The sequence below is a fragment of the Lineus longissimus genome, chromosome 3 (assembly GCF_910592395.1).
Source record: "Lineus longissimus chromosome 3, tnLinLong1.2, whole genome shotgun sequence".
Classification (NCBI taxonomy): Eukaryota; Metazoa; Nemertea; class Pilidiophora; order Heteronemertea; family Lineidae; genus Lineus; species Lineus longissimus.
In genome coordinates, this window is record NC_088310.1 from 25,196,647 (window position 1) to 25,211,834 (window position 15,188).

The 15,188-nt window shown below is 42.7% G+C and overlaps 2 protein-coding genes across 2 annotated transcripts; one reads left to right on the top strand and one right to left on the bottom strand.

Moving 5' to 3' along the window:
• Positions 1 to 461: 461 nt before the first annotated feature.
• LOC135484354 (microtubule-associated protein 10-like) lies at positions 462 to 5,455 on the bottom strand. The gene is made up of 2 exons (XM_064765724.1): positions 5,361 to 5,455; positions 462 to 4,840 (listed from the first exon to the last, which is right to left on the bottom strand). Exon 2 carries the CDS (start codon positions 4,804 to 4,806, stop codon positions 1,696 to 1,698), a length of 3,111 nt encoding a protein of 1,036 aa, XP_064621794.1. The 5' UTR covers positions 4,807 to 4,840; positions 5,361 to 5,455; the 3' UTR covers positions 462 to 1,695.
• Positions 5,456 to 11,964: 6,509 nt separating this feature from the next.
• On the top strand, positions 11,965 to 15,150 carry LOC135485180 (uncharacterized). The gene is made up of 5 exons (XM_064766980.1): positions 11,965 to 12,063; positions 12,379 to 12,939; positions 13,245 to 13,409; positions 13,684 to 13,899; positions 14,153 to 15,150. Exons 2-5 carry the CDS (start codon positions 12,394 to 12,396, stop codon positions 14,774 to 14,776), a joined length of 1,551 nt encoding a protein of 516 aa, XP_064623050.1. The 5' UTR covers positions 11,965 to 12,063; positions 12,379 to 12,393; the 3' UTR covers positions 14,777 to 15,150.
• Positions 15,151 to 15,188: the final 38 nt, after the last annotated feature.

The window sequence follows — 15,188 nt, forward strand, 5'->3', positions numbered from 1 at the left end:
ACTTGTCTTCTGAGAGAATTTTGGGAGTTTCGAACCAGGTTGAAATAGTGGACCGGTGGTTGTGATCAAGGACACACCACACCAAAGATCTATCTGGACCCACAATGACTGGTTGTGATACTTTCCCAGGCATTTCTTGTATAGGGTTCGATTTTAGCAGTGGTCCCAGTGCCCACCTTATTTCATAGAGGGCAATTTCTGGAGTATTGAGACTCGGATATTTCAGCTTTTTTCCTCCTAAAACTACTCAGGAGGACTTCTGGTTTGTAGAGAAGGGTGACCTCGACATGGCAGGTTGCCCGATTGGCAACTTGAACTAAAGCCTTAAAATCTACCACTTAATCATCAGAGACAAGGCAGAAGTTGCTCAGAATAACATAGTATTAGTCAAAAAGAAGAAAGTCAAATTAAATATTTATTGATTTATTTTGCTAAAGGAGTAAAAATACTAATATCCATTTCACAAATTCATGCAGGTAAAAGCAAATGTTTCTTGACAAAGGATGTTTTCAAATTTACAATGAATAAATAAATCTATATGAACTATCATGAAAGCTGGAGTGCAAATTCTGGCAATGATCCTGCTTTGGTTGAATCTTCATTTTTCACCAAAAACCATAGTGAGCATAGTTGGCTTTTGACTGATGTAAAATGTCTACATACCGGTACATGTACAATGTGAGCAGGGATTTCACTATTGCAAAATTCTCCACATGTGCAAATTTTGTAACTTTGAGCCATTAATTTGACCAAATATGCTTTTAACAGTACCATTCCATGAAACAACTAAATAATTAACCATCCTAACAAGTTGGCCCATCAGGTTCAAAACTAACCATATTTCAGCAGAGCATAGCGTTTGAATTTTTCAAACTTTCACTACTAAAAAAACTATTGTGGCAACTCTCTTTTGAAACTAAACTACAGTTCCACTTCTATAAACCAATGACAAGGCCATTGCCGGTAATTCACCTATACGTTTTTAGCAAGTTCTATGTCGTAAAAATACCCGAGATGGAAATTTCTACCATCTACTTCAACTAAAGCTAACTTCTACAGTTCAAAATTTAAATGAAGTTTCATATGAAACTGACAAATAGTTAACTTTGCATAAATTAGACTTGTATAAACAAGATACTTGCACATACCAGATGGACCTTCAAAGTCTCAGGTCGTTTACCAGAAAAAGAAAAAAACAGATTTCAAGGGAAAAATGCAGCTCCAGTCAATTCTGATACACATCTGATGAACGCAAGGTTGACTTACTTGTACATCTACAACATTCAATATCTGGGGCCAGCCTCCAACAGATACAAAAAATTGTCACGTGTAAAGTAACTCAAAAAATAATGGTTAAAGTAGAATAAAAACTACATGTATAATCATAAATGAACAATAATAAAATAAGACATTCAAATATAAATTATGATATGGATATGGATATGTATCGTACCAATTTTTAATCAAATTGATGAAAACGAGAACAAATGATGTTAAGAATGATTAGTTGAAGGGGAAGGGCAATGTAACACATTTAAATACTGAAACAGCACCTGTATCAGTTGGGGGAAATTTAAGCTGCGTCACAACCTAATATTCAAGTATCATTTGCTACGCCAGTCTCAAGAGGATAATAAAGGGACCAGTGCGAGTGTTTCCAAGACTCACTTCTACCCAATGTCATACCAGACAGATTTAGTTCCATGTGTACCCGAGTCTACCTGCTCCCTTCGCAACAGTAGCTTCAGACGCTGGTTTATAAACTGGCTGATAGGCCCCTTCGCTGTTGTCGAAATCATCAGAATAGTCATCATCACTGCCATCATAAGTCATGTTCAAATCAAGATCAGACGGTATGTAGGAGCTAACAGACTCTGTATGGATGGATGGCAACATTGGCTTGACAAGGCCTTTTCGTTGTCTTGTAGGAGACTCGACGCTTTCAGCCGAGGGTGAACGTCCTACATTAGCTCTTCTTCGTGGAGTTGGCTTTTCTTGACTCATTTCAAGTGACGATGCAGGATCAGCAGACTTTGAGCCTTTCCGAGGGTAGGGAGGAGGGACCTTCTCCTTCACTGGTTCTTCTTCATCAAACTCAAAAGAAACACTTCGCTGGAGTTTCAGACGTTGTTGAGATCCATCTCCAGGGGGTGTGACAGATTTCCTTGGCACAGGGGTAGGGCTTAAGCTCCCCTTGTCAGTGCTGGAGTCACCTTCAAGAGTTCTAGCAGTAGAATCTGCAGCACGGAATGATGCTGATTTCTTGATGGCAGCCTTTGGTGAATTTAAAGATGCCTTTGGATTTACAATTGGAATACGGATAGTTGTTGATGTTCGGACACCATCATCAGTTGGATCTGATGCTTCTCCCGTCAAGGTGCACGATTCGGAGCCTTCGTCTCCAGATTCTGAAACAGAGTATCTCAACGCCTGAAGCTCTGGCTCATCAGTTGACATCCACTGCTTCGAGTCTTCAAAATCATCAGTGTAATGTAATGTTGACTCTGTCTTTGCAGTAGTTTGTGTATCGTTGAGTTGGAAAGCTGTTGGGAAGCCAGGATACGAGGATCGTACCTGGCCATACTTTGGTGGTCTCTCTTCTGGGTGAACTGGTTTTTCTTTGACTGGTTTGTCATCAACTTTAGACACTACAGAGGGTGGACGACTGTCTCCATCCGTGGAGTAGCCAGCGCTATCATTCATCGAAACAGCTGGGACACGAACCTCAATACTTTTCTGGCTGCTTCCACCACTGTGTTTACTACTCGAACCACTTGGTTCGTAATCATAGGCGGCCTCATGAAGGTCCTCCAATTTCATTACCTTACCAGAAGGGGTATCAGGATGGTCAATTGGCACCTGAGCTTGAGCAAGGCGTGCTTCATATATCAACTCTGTTGGACTAACTTCCTTAAGTGATGCAGTATCATCAATTGAGACCTTGCGGGGCGTAGGAACTGGTTTCATGTGGGAAGGCTTCTGAACAAGCATGGTTCGACTATCAACAGTAACGTCATCCATGCCTCTCGGAGCAGGATTCAGAACGAATGTCTTGGCCATTGCTTTCTGGATATTTGACATATTTTCAAATTGTTCCTGCTGTTTTCTAAGCTTCACCTCTTCTTGTTCCAACTCCAAGCTATGCAACAGTTCTGGATTGACCTGTGCCAGCCTCAGACGCTGTGTGTTAGTCATACCATAGGAAAACTTGGGCTTGGTTTTCCTCTGACCAAAAACAGGTTCCTTTCTCAACCAGCCTTTATTGCTTGGGACAGCACCTTGTTTCTCTGGAAGCTTCCTTTTTGGTGCAGCTAATCTTGTCAAGAAGTGTTCCCGGTTTTCCTTCTCAGCTGGTGGCATCACCTCGAGACGGACATCACGGGGTGTCTGTGGAGTCCGGGGACTTCTATGCTTCTGTTGCGATATTTCAGTTGTTCTTGTTGGAGACCCCTGGCCCCTACCGGCCCCCTGAGACTGGCTTGCAACTTGAGCCTGTGTATTTTGTATGAAAGCCAATTCTGCTGTGAGTGCCCGAAGAAATGGAAACTGACCCACTTGAAAGTTGGGAGACATCAACATTTGTTGAAGATCAGGTTGTTTAGGGGGAGGCGGCAACAAGCTGTGTTGGTAATGAATGAATTTAGTATCAGATGGTTTAATCAATGTCTGATCTAAACCCTGCTCAATTAGATCAAACAACGCATCATCACTACGAACACTTTCAGTGTCAAAATCTTTCACTTCAAGAGGCTTTGCCGGACGGCTGTGATACTCATAAATCTCAAGTTTTGATGGTGGCAGTTTCTCTTCGGCAGTGCTGTTATAGAAGAGAGGGGGAGGGCAGTAGGTGTTTGTCAAATATACATTATCTAACTCATCAGACAAGTCTGATGAAGGAAATTGAACATGTTTAGATTTTCGTGAACGTTCAGTTTGTGTCCCGCTGTTTTCCAACTCTCTTCCTGTTTTTGCAGCCTCAATTGCATCTTTAGCAGACGATATGATAATAGGCTGTCCTTTTTCAGGTGCCTCAAGATCTTCTACAATCAAATCATCATCAGTTTTTCTAGGAGGAGTTTTGATGACAACATGCTTAGGGGTTTTGGCTTTTCTTGGGCTGTCATCGACCTTTCTTGGACTTCCATCTGAAGACTTTCTTGGTGTTCCTGGTTTTGTCTTTCTTGGCGAATCCTCCTTTGCCAAAATGCTGTTTCCTTGGGCATCCACTCCAAACTTAGCAATTGCATGATCTGGAATGTGCTGCATAAGCCCTTCACCAAGACTTAGCAAACGACAGGCAATGTTGACATGACCGACTTCAATCCCCATCAAATTATACAGCTTGTATTGTCCTTTCTCTCCATGCACATGAGGAACGGTGATGCCAAGTTTCTCAATGTCATTCTTTATCTTCTCCATGCACTCATTGAGAGGTATCAAACAGCTAGCAACTAACTTGGGAGTTTCAGGAAACTGATCAATCACCAGCACATAGAGGGGAGTGTTTGAGAGATGGATCTGAAGAGTCTCACTTGAAATTTTGAACAAACATGATTTGCCACGTTTTACAAGAAATGCACCATTTTTGTCTTGCAGTTCTTTCAATTGTCTTGGAAGGTTGGCTTGCATTTCGATGGAGATCTTTTTCTTGATACGATCAGCAAGTTCTGGTTCAACATGTTGCACTAGTAATGTTGGAAAATCGAGCAGACGGAACGCTACGGCGGGGAAACGGCATGTGACACTTGGCAGCACCAATTGATCTACGATGACCTCCAACGAGAATAAGGAATCTCGAACAGCCATCTTTGCTTCGGATGACTCTCTATTTTTGTAGAACCTGAAAGGACAAGAAAGAATATGTTTTGATGTTGAGTAAAAAATGTTTGCATCAACTGGGATTCAGGCTGATCATCTCATCATCATCATGTCACTAAACAGGACTTTATGTTGTACCGATGATGATGATGATGATGATGATAATGATGTCATTGTCCGGTGATCGAACTTGGAATGAAATCGAATGGGACAAAACCGTTTACATCTAGGCTAGAATCTAGGTCCAGGGCCGTGGTAAGTTACGTTCATGTTACACCTGCGCGGTTGTACAGGATAAAAAGATTAATTTGAGGTAGATTTGATGAAAATGCAAAAGAAATTAAGAAAATGAGAGCGATATGCAACATTTCTAAACATACACAAGACCGCCGGATACATTTTTTGGGACATGCCGTATGCATTGAAGTGCAGAACGACAACGCTGGTAACAGTTGAGAGTTGGCGCCTTCATAAACATGATAGCTTACGTCGACAACTTTCATATTTCATGAATTAATCGTCCAAAAATCAAGGCTATATACCTTTCTGCAACACTTTTGGAAGCTTTTGTTGTAACCAGACTGTTTAATTTGAAGCAAATCAACAAATAAATGAGAAATTTCTTGAGATCGTTACAACAGAAGCCATGTTGTATACAGTGGGAATCCCTTTCTCATGTCGAGGCCAGACATTGGGGAATCCCTTTCTCATGACGAGGCCAGGGGAATTCCCGTTTCTGAATGGTCCAGAGAAGACGGTAAAAACGCGGGAAAGTTAAAATTCCCTTATCTTTGCAGATTCGGTATATCGAGCACAGGCACATGGAAATAAAAGCTCAATAGCCCCAATTCGACTGACAAATACATCCCCCCACTGTGGGTGTGTGTTTGTTGAATCGAAATTGGAAAACGTCCAAAACTTTTTTTAGGTTATTGATGCAACAGGCGGAAATAGAGAAAAAATGGAAGCTGGAAAGACTCACCTCCTCAGTGATTCGCAACTGCATGATGACGCATATTATTGTTAGCCAGGTACGCATGTCCACGATGGATGCCTGTAACCATGGTTATTGGTTGAGCACTGCGCCAGGTGTCCACAACGAACAGAATTCAAAATCTGATTCTATCATCAGGATATGATTGATTACACCCCAGACGCAGTGGACCGAAATCGTCCATCCAGGCAATACTTGACTTGCCAAACTCAGCTCGACGCCGAACTGCAGCGCCACTCGCGGACAAAGATAAAACAACTCGACATTTTTTTCACCGGTTTTCTCGCTGCGCATGCGTACCAGCGTCATCTTTTGTTGATTTCCGCTGGTACGCATGCGCAGCGAGAAAACCGGTGAAAAAAATGTCGAGTTGTTCTATCTTTGTCCGCGAGTGGCGCTGCAGTTCGGCGTCGAGCTGAGTTTGGCAAGTCAAGTATTGGGATGGACAGGGAGTCTGACAAATTGATAGGGTAGGGGATGTGAAGCCCATTGACATAGCCTCCGATGTGCTACTTTCCGCTCCGATGGGAACATTGTTGCGGGACGGGCCTGCGCCGGTCTAGGGGATGTCCACACGCCGCGGAGGGAAATGGTATATACAGTAGAACCTCCCCTTGCGGACACCTCTGCCAGGCGGACAACTCCGCATTACGGACATGTTCGTCCAGTCCCGATTTGCTTTAACCGAAACCTCGGGAGGGCGGACACCTCTCTACTCCGAATTGCGGACACGGCCATGGTGACTTTTTGGTCCAATCACCTCACAATTACGGACAGTAAACAAAAACAATGGCTTCCCGTGTTCACTTAGGTAGTCGATTAGACCTAACAGGTGTGAAGTTTGCGTAATTGATGAACATAATTAGATACTAAGTTCAGTTAATTGGAGTGGAGTGAATTTAATGTCCGTTACTCTCCTAATTAAAACAGAATGTATTGTTTAATTATCTTCACTGTGCATCACATTGCCAAGCTACTGTATATTGTAACATTAATTGCAGTCCATTGAGTTGTTTGTCCCCTTGTGCTCTAATAACAAGTATTACTATAATGATGTACGCTGTCTATGTAATATGTAGCGTGCGAACACAACCTACATATCACAATGTTGGCAAATTAATATTACCTCCACTAGAAATGCCAATTTCGCATATAAATAGCATCAAATTATTTGAAGTATAGTTAATATTTATACAACTGAATGGAATATGTAATATGTAAGCTTCACGACCCCCATGTTCATACACATGAATCCATTTTTTTGACAAACTAAATGGAATATGGAATATGCAGGCTTCACGACTCCCGTGTTCATAAACATGACTACACCTTTTGGACAATAATGGCATAACCTCCCTATAAAGGACTCCTCTACATTACGGACACCAACGCCCAGTCCCATGGGTGCCCGCATTGAGAGGTTGTACTGTACTCGTAAACAAAACAGTACCTAGAGCCTACTACTTGAAGTCTCCTATGCAGTCAATTTCGTCATCCTGATCGTCCTTCCTCGATATAATGGCGACAGGACGAGGCCGGTCCACTGCGTCCGGCTTGTAATTACTTGTTTTTCTTTTATGCCTATTACTTGTCTCTCTTTGATCTTGGTCTTGTGACAACAAGGACTCCATTGCTTTTTCTTTGCCGATAAGGGCAGATAGCGGTGAATCTGCGGGCGGCCGTAAGGGTCACATCCAAACAACACAGCTTGTGGATGATATCGCTGTATTCCGTCATCTCGGCGTACCTGCTGGACATCAACGCGATTAGGAAGTTTATGATGAGGACTGTGACTATCATTATGAAGATGAAATGTAGGGTAAAGACGATTCCTTGGACTTGAACATCAAAGGTCCGTAAGTCGACCATATTTAGCATCAACAGAACAGACGAATACAAACTCGTCGCAAAGTCTCTAAATTCTGGCTGCGTACAGTCCTGGCTGAGGATTCCGCCGAAGGTCACTGCGAAAGAGATGAAGATTAAAGCAAAAATAACGATGAAGTGCATCAGGGCCATCACCATTCTCTGGAATCCAATTACAAATATTCCCAATCCTGGAAACATTTGGATGAAGTATAACAGTGACCAGATAGTCAGGATCTTAGATAAGGCAAACGACGTGGATGCAATGACGGCCAGCGTTTTGGCCCTGGCGATATCTGTTCTAACTAGTTGTTCAAATTGAAACCCAATCGCATAGAACGTGATGTAAGAGAGTGTCATAATGAAAAAGGTCATCCTGTAAAAGCGGCTGTTGACTACAAAGTTCCCAGACCCTTGGCCGTAACACGACGTTCCACAATTCAATAACTTCAATCTTTTTACCAACAATACAATCAGTTCAGTGATATCAAACACGAACGAAAATAGACAGAACGTCAATAATGTTATATCTTTCACATGAAATTGAAAATTTTGACTCTTTATAAGCGATTGAAGATAGCACATCATGCTCTCTAAAGAATCATTGAAAGTCGAATTGCCATAACGTTGGTAGATGGAGATATTCACATCCGCCGCAGCAGAGATATTGTTGTCTCTCAAATACCCCACTTCAGACTTGTTGGCGTCGCTCGTAAGTACGATGTAGTTCATGTCCAGGAATAATTTGCCTGACATGGCAGATTGTGTCATTGCAACGGCAACCAGGGTACATCGGAAAGCCACCCAGAACAAAACAACCAAGAGATTCTCACAAACGATGTACCGCATGAAGGACCGAATAAGCGGTTCTTGGAGAAGTCCGCTGTCTCGTAAGGCGGCCAGACTGCCCTCACGGATTTCGACCATATCGTGCAGAGGGGACTTATCCTTCCGAGTTCCAATAGTGTAATATTCCGAAATGTTGTACGTTATGTGTAAATGCGGTCCATATTCCTGGACTCTGACCTTGTACACGTGTTCTGTTTCTAGAATTTCTTTCACCAGTTTGTACTGTTTAAGTTTCGACGCCACCTCCAGCGGTCGTAATCCTTCACTGTTCTCGAAGTACAGAAGAGTCCTCCTTTGTTCACAATCCTTATAGAAAGCGAATATGTTGGTGATTATCTCAATGTAGACTTCTTTTGGTTGTTGTTTCATATAACAACCAAGGACTAATGCATGAATCAGATTCTGGCCGTTTTCCACCATATCCAGCAGCTCAAAAGAAAAATGCTCATAGTAAAACCTGACAATATCTTTGGAACCAAAGAAGGCAGCTAAAGTAGGTCCCAGTTTGAAGCTGGTCTGTATGAGGGACGCCGAAGCGAATTCAGAGTCTTTTGCAGATGGCTTCACGTCTTCGCCTTGCAGAATCAACTTATAAAACGATACCTGGTGTTCGCTGGAGAGGTTTTCGTGTATCCATCTCAACGATTGGAAGTCGTCTTCATACAGAATCTGCAAGAACTTCGATTTGTAGTTACCTGATATTTCTACCTCTGCTCCTGGTGTCTCTTTCTCAATCAAGTCAACAATGCTATCGAAAGACACTTCCGGCTTTGAATATTCTGTTGTGGGTTTCTTGATACATATATTTGGCAAAGTTTCTTCAGAGGTCAAAGTAGCATCGTTGTCCACATTTTCTTTTTTTTCATTGGTTGGGCCGTGGATTGGTTGTGACAGTTCTAATGTTTCGACTGGTGTTTCGAATTCCCGGATTGACCTTTCCTCAAACATTTTGCCCCTTGGGCTGAAATAACGATATGATGTTTCCATGGACGTATCCACTTTGAAGTCCAGTGGTGATATCTCTAGATTTAAGCTGGAATATTGAAGCTATATTTTTCCAGTTCTTTCCACGCCTTGGGCAAAGCTTGCGGCTGACGTTTTCGATCTGCATTTTGGTTTGCTGGTTTGCGCTGTATACATACTCGAGTTATATTTACTTTTGATATTGCTGTAAAATACTGATGTTTAATAACCACTCAAATGCTGTCATATTTCATCTATCACTAGGCGTGGACATTGATCAAGTGACAAAAATGTAGTGTTTGACTTCTGTCTGACATCAGTTAATTTGCGATACCGCAGAGGAAGTTGAAAGTCAAAAATGATACATGTACCTCTGCACAATTATAGGTCCGTAGTTTACACCGGAACAAACCGATCTAGATCCACAATGGTCCGCCGTGTGTGATCTTGTCTGGGTATACATATGTCATTACCAGAGTTACGTCAATCATGACGTAATGAGCGATGGTCAAGGTTTGGTACCGTGTGAAACGCCCATTATGAAAGCACTTTTGATAAACTGGCCATGGGGATAAGTGCGCGGGGGGGGGGGGGGTAATAAGTGACACAATGAAGTGTTGCGTTAATTTCAGTTATTGGATAAAATGTCCCAAAGCTATTAGACAAATTGGGGTATTTTTCATGGAAATGACGAAAGGTAAAATACCGATGACAAATTTTATACTGGGGATGATAAGTTAGCCTGAGCCCACCTGTCAATACTCATTTAGATCACACGAACACTCCTAGAAATATTGGCCATGTTGATATTCGCCCCTGTCTGTAGAATGAACACATAACGAAGAACGGATTTCATCGCTGTCTGAGGTGTGTTGCAGCCTATTAAATAGGCTGACATTAGGCTATCCCCAGATACGCCATCGCGCCGTGTTCACGGTCGTGTGGCGACACTAAGTGCGGTCCAGGTGAAGTGATGCCGTAATAGGGAGTTTTCGCAAATCCCCCGAGCGCGAAACCACGGGGTGGAAACGCCAACGCGAACGCCAATTCTATCATTGTTCAACCACCTGGATCAAGCGATCGCGTTGGCGTTTCTACCCGGGCCGGGGGATTTGCGAAAACTCCCTAATGGAAGTTCATTGAACGTGTGTTAGTCTGATAGAGCGGACATACCGAATCGGGTATATGTCGTCATGTATATTTCATTTATGCGTGCGTGTCCACAATGAGAAATGTCGAATGTATTCGAATATTGAGAATCTATATCATAATACTATAAGGCGGCTCGATAAAGTGCCATTTGGGGCTAGTGTTTCGTCTCGAAATTTTGCACGTTGGCAGGTGATATGTTATCCTGATGCAACGTTATGTTTATTTTTCGGAAATTTCCTTATGCGGAGCAGTAATGAGGGATTTTTAATCGGACACTGTCAATTCTCCTTACCACTCACAGAAGCCAAGTCATTGCTGTTTAGTTATGCAGTTCAAATGTAAACAAAAATGTATTTTTGGTACTTTTGGTGGGTGGACTTGGGTTTTCCCGCAGTAAGGACTTGGGGTCAAATTGGTGGTCTATTGTGTATGGGTGCTGTGTTAGCCAGTGCTAGCACTTGATTATGAAGGGATTTTCAAATGAAGGTTACCATGGTCTGTTTATGTGCTCACCACAGCTTTCAATACTTGATGTATCTGAAGAGGCACTCTGAACTTGGCATGGCCTAATCAAGGACCTGCTCACGGTGCTGAACTTCTAGCTTGCCTGTCGACTAAGTGCCTTGCCCGAGATCATGCTACATGTAGGAGGGGCACGCATTTTAAAGTTATAGTACATGTAGTGATACTGATAGTGCAATTGGTTCGAGCCATTGGAAGCTGACATGAAGGCCTATCTGGGTTCTCCTTCTTCTCCGTATAAAAAGGAGCATATTGCTGACTAAGGAACGAGGCATATTCACATTGCCTCATCATCTCTATCAGACCAATTGATATACTTTTATATGCACGCATACAGCACGCCACAGGGTCCGAGTCTGTGGACGAATGGTTGGTTTAATTTGTCTCTTCGATATAGCTCCTTTGATATTGCATTAGATTTTCATTGCAATTCAATCTATTCAAGGTATAGCCCATTTGAACCTGCCTACGCCACGGGTACAATGCTAGTGTAGAGAATGTAGCCCAAGTATGTCAGCATTGACGTCACATGGCTCACCGCCAATATCTCGTGACGAGGCCATATATCAACCTCGTTTCCACAAATTGATCTGTAAATTTCATATCCAATTTGATAGCAATATGATTCGTACGTTGGATTTGCATTGGAAGGTTGCCTGAAACAAGTCCAGACAGATCTCTGACGTCATTTCTTAGCAGGGGAATCCCGATCAATGAGGGCTTGCCCGAGCGTGTTGTCGTCTGCTATTGATTTGCTGGCGTATATAAACTCAGAGCCGCGGACGTTTCAAGCAGAATCAATTGAATCGTTCAGCTGATCACACATGCGAAGCACACGGCAAACTAACTGAATAACGTTGATAAAATAATCGTCGCTGATTTCTATAGAAACTTGAGAGGTAAATGCTGTGTGGTTTTGTAAAAACGGTAACAACATTGTGTTGGACTGCCTCTTTGCTCTTAATTTATCAAAACTACTCCAGTGGCAGAATAATAAGAAAAGGCCGGGGGGGGGGGGGGAGACGCAAGGAAATGTGCCGAATGAGTTTTTTCAACATCAATCAACCTCGGATAAGATAACGATTGTCAAAGATCCCGCGGTAGTGAAAAAAACCCTATATCATACATACTAGTAATTACTGCATTTGTCTCGGATGAGCAACTTGAGCCCATTTTTTTGCAAATCAGACATGAAGTGTTCTTCTTGTTTTTAGTGACTGAGCTGAATCATGCCTGCTACGAAGAGGAAAGCTTCCACGACCGATGAATTACCAGGTATATCCAAGCGTGTTCGATTCGGGGGCGACGCCCCAACTTCAGCCGCGTTTCCCGCTGGACCCGGTGGACCAATGGAGATCGTCTTCTCATTCGATACAACAGGATCAATGTCAAGCTGCCTTGTTGAAGTCAGAAAGAATCTAACAGATATGATAAATCGTCTGCAAAAGGACATCCCCGGCCTCCGGATGGCGGTATTCGCTCACGGAGACTACTGCGACGAAAGAACAACCTACGTCACAAAATACGTCGACTTCACGAATGACGTCACGAAGCTTGTTGACTTTGTCAATAACGTCCAATCGACTGGTGGTGGGGATGCTGATGAGTGCTATGAGCTGGTTCTGTACGAAGTGCGGACCAAACTCTCCTGGAGCCCTGGGACGCAGAGGTCGCTTGTCATGATTGGAGATGCAAACCCACATGGACCGAAATATACCCAAAACACTCTACACTTGGATTGGAGGAAGGAAGTCAACATGCTTGCCAAAGACCAGGTACGTTAATTCATTAATACATTATCATTTGTTATCATAGTTATTGCTTAGCAATTGTATTGTAATGAGGGCTTGCTGTAGTTTCCAGCCTCCGGCGACACAGCGGGCTCTGGCAACCCTTTTTTGCTATCACAATATTTTTATTAAAATGTAAGAGTATATGACACCAAGACTATAATAATAAGCTTACATAATAGGCCACTCATGGTGTTTTACAGATCCATTGCAAAAATATATGTTTGCCTTTCCCTCCATTTCTAAAAACAACGCCGGCAGAGACTGATGTTGCCATCATTGCTTTTTAGGTTCATATCTATGGTGTCGACTGCGGAAACAGTTCCTGTGAAGATTTCTACATGTCGCTCGCTACGAAGACCGACGGAAAGTACCTCCAATTGAAAGACTGGAACAACATATTTGATATGATGATGGCCATCTGCTATAGGGAACATGGAGCCGAATTCTTCAAGGTAAGGGGCAATTTTACATTCTTCACAGCCGAAGAAAAAGAGAACATAGTCAAGTCCAGAAAGTGTATTGTGGGTACTCAAATTTATTGCATAGGACATGCCCCCCCCCCCCCCACCCGTCCTATGTTTTAACCAAAGTATAGCTTTGAGACGAGAGCCTATGAATAAATCCATTGCAGTCGAGTTGCTATAACAATACCAATGCCATGTATAATGAATGGTTTTTCTACATCACATACAACCGACTCATCTTCTCCGTCGGCGCTCTTTCCAGGCCTATGAACACGAGGTTCGTTCCCGTGGTGCCGCAGTCACGCATGAGATGGATGCCATGTTGAAAACTCTGAGACATTCAGATGCTGATGAGGGTTATGATACTGATGGTTCAAGATCAGCCGCACCTACTGATACATCGGATTCTTATTCGTCTTCAACTGCGACACCCACTACCATCGGTCCTGCTCTGAAGGCGAAACTCACATCTACGAAGGTACGGTCGCTAACTTGACCATGATCAGTCGATGATATCACACACTCAGAATTGATCAATCTTGGTTTGAAGAATGCCACCCATATAAACTCATCTGTGACTGATAACCGTGGCCGCATGAAACAAATGAGCCAACCCTTCTGAATTTCGAAGAAAGCTGTCGCGAAGTGCACGCGATGTAACTGCATTTTTTCGTTTAGCACATACACTCAAGGCTACGAGTTTTCTTCATGATCCGGTTTTGTCTTTACAGCGGTCAAAGGTACCAAAGCCACGTTCTCTTCGGAAGGTAATGTCGCCCACAAAGTTGCCCAGCGTCAAGAAGCCCAGTAAGACTGCTTCTCTAAAGTACAGGGAAAGGTTGGGAAAGCATCCGTTCACCTCATTGGACTGGTCAAGATGGCAACGCCTCATGACCAAGAAGAAACCCACCAACCGCACGGCCAAGAACTGGATTCCCAGAAGGTTTGGAGCTGTTGGATATCGAAGAATTGGACTTTTCAGAGGCGAAACTCGCAAACCAGCATTTTACGAAGTTGGTGTTAAGTTACCTGGATCTCAGAAAGTAAACGCTGTTTACTTTCGATTGACTGATGGATTTCGAAAGGTGTGTCATATCGACTCTTACTTATTCAGACACGTACATTTGCACTCACAAATCGACGATGTCATCGATAGTGGATGTGACCTTTACGTCAGGCGAGCTAATGTTCCAGCCAACGTGAAAATTGAGGGAAACAGGCTTGCGCATGTCGACGAAGTGAGAGACTTTGTGAGAAATAAGTACGAGTATGCTTGGAACAAACGCGTTTACGGGAAAAGGCGCCATAGGGTTGTTGTGAGGAGAGACATAAGAATATCCAGTGACGAATTCTAAAGACATTTGATACAATTATGGTCTTCGAACTCTTAATTGGTGTCCAAACAACATTTTTTTTTAAAACATGTGACATCGAGTATTCGCAAAGCTCCAATATCCTTACCAACAAAAAGAGAGATAATCCATCTTGTTGCCCCGTTAATGAGTTCTCACGAAGTTCATTCTATAACAACAATTAAACTTTTTGTACGGTAAGATGAAACTGGTCGGGCTTTATTTTAGATACTCTGTATAGACGCCAATTAGCCGGTTCAAGGTAGACTCCTAAAGAGTGAAGGGCGCCTGTACAAATGGCCTGTGTTCATAGTGTAAATATGTATAATATAAGCATGTATTATTATATTCATAATAAATTGCTGAACATAAATCAATCTCCGATGGCTATCTGTTGTATATTACGCGTTGATAT

Coding starts and splice junctions, on each gene's coding strand:
- LOC135484354 (XM_064765724.1), bottom strand. CDS start 4,806: ATGGCTGTTCGAGATTCCTTATTCTCGTTGGAGGTCATCGTAGATCAA.
- LOC135485180 (XM_064766980.1), top strand. CDS start 12,394: ATGCCTGCTACGAAGAGGAAAGCTTCCACGACCGATGAATTACCAGGT. Junction 13,410..13,683: donor ATGGAGCCGAATTCTTCAAG/GTAAGGGGCAAT, acceptor CGCTCTTTCCAG/GCCTATGAACACGAGGTTCG. Junction 13,900..14,152: donor CGAAACTCACATCTACGAAG/GTACGGTCGCTA, acceptor TTGTCTTTACAG/CGGTCAAAGGTACCAAAGCC.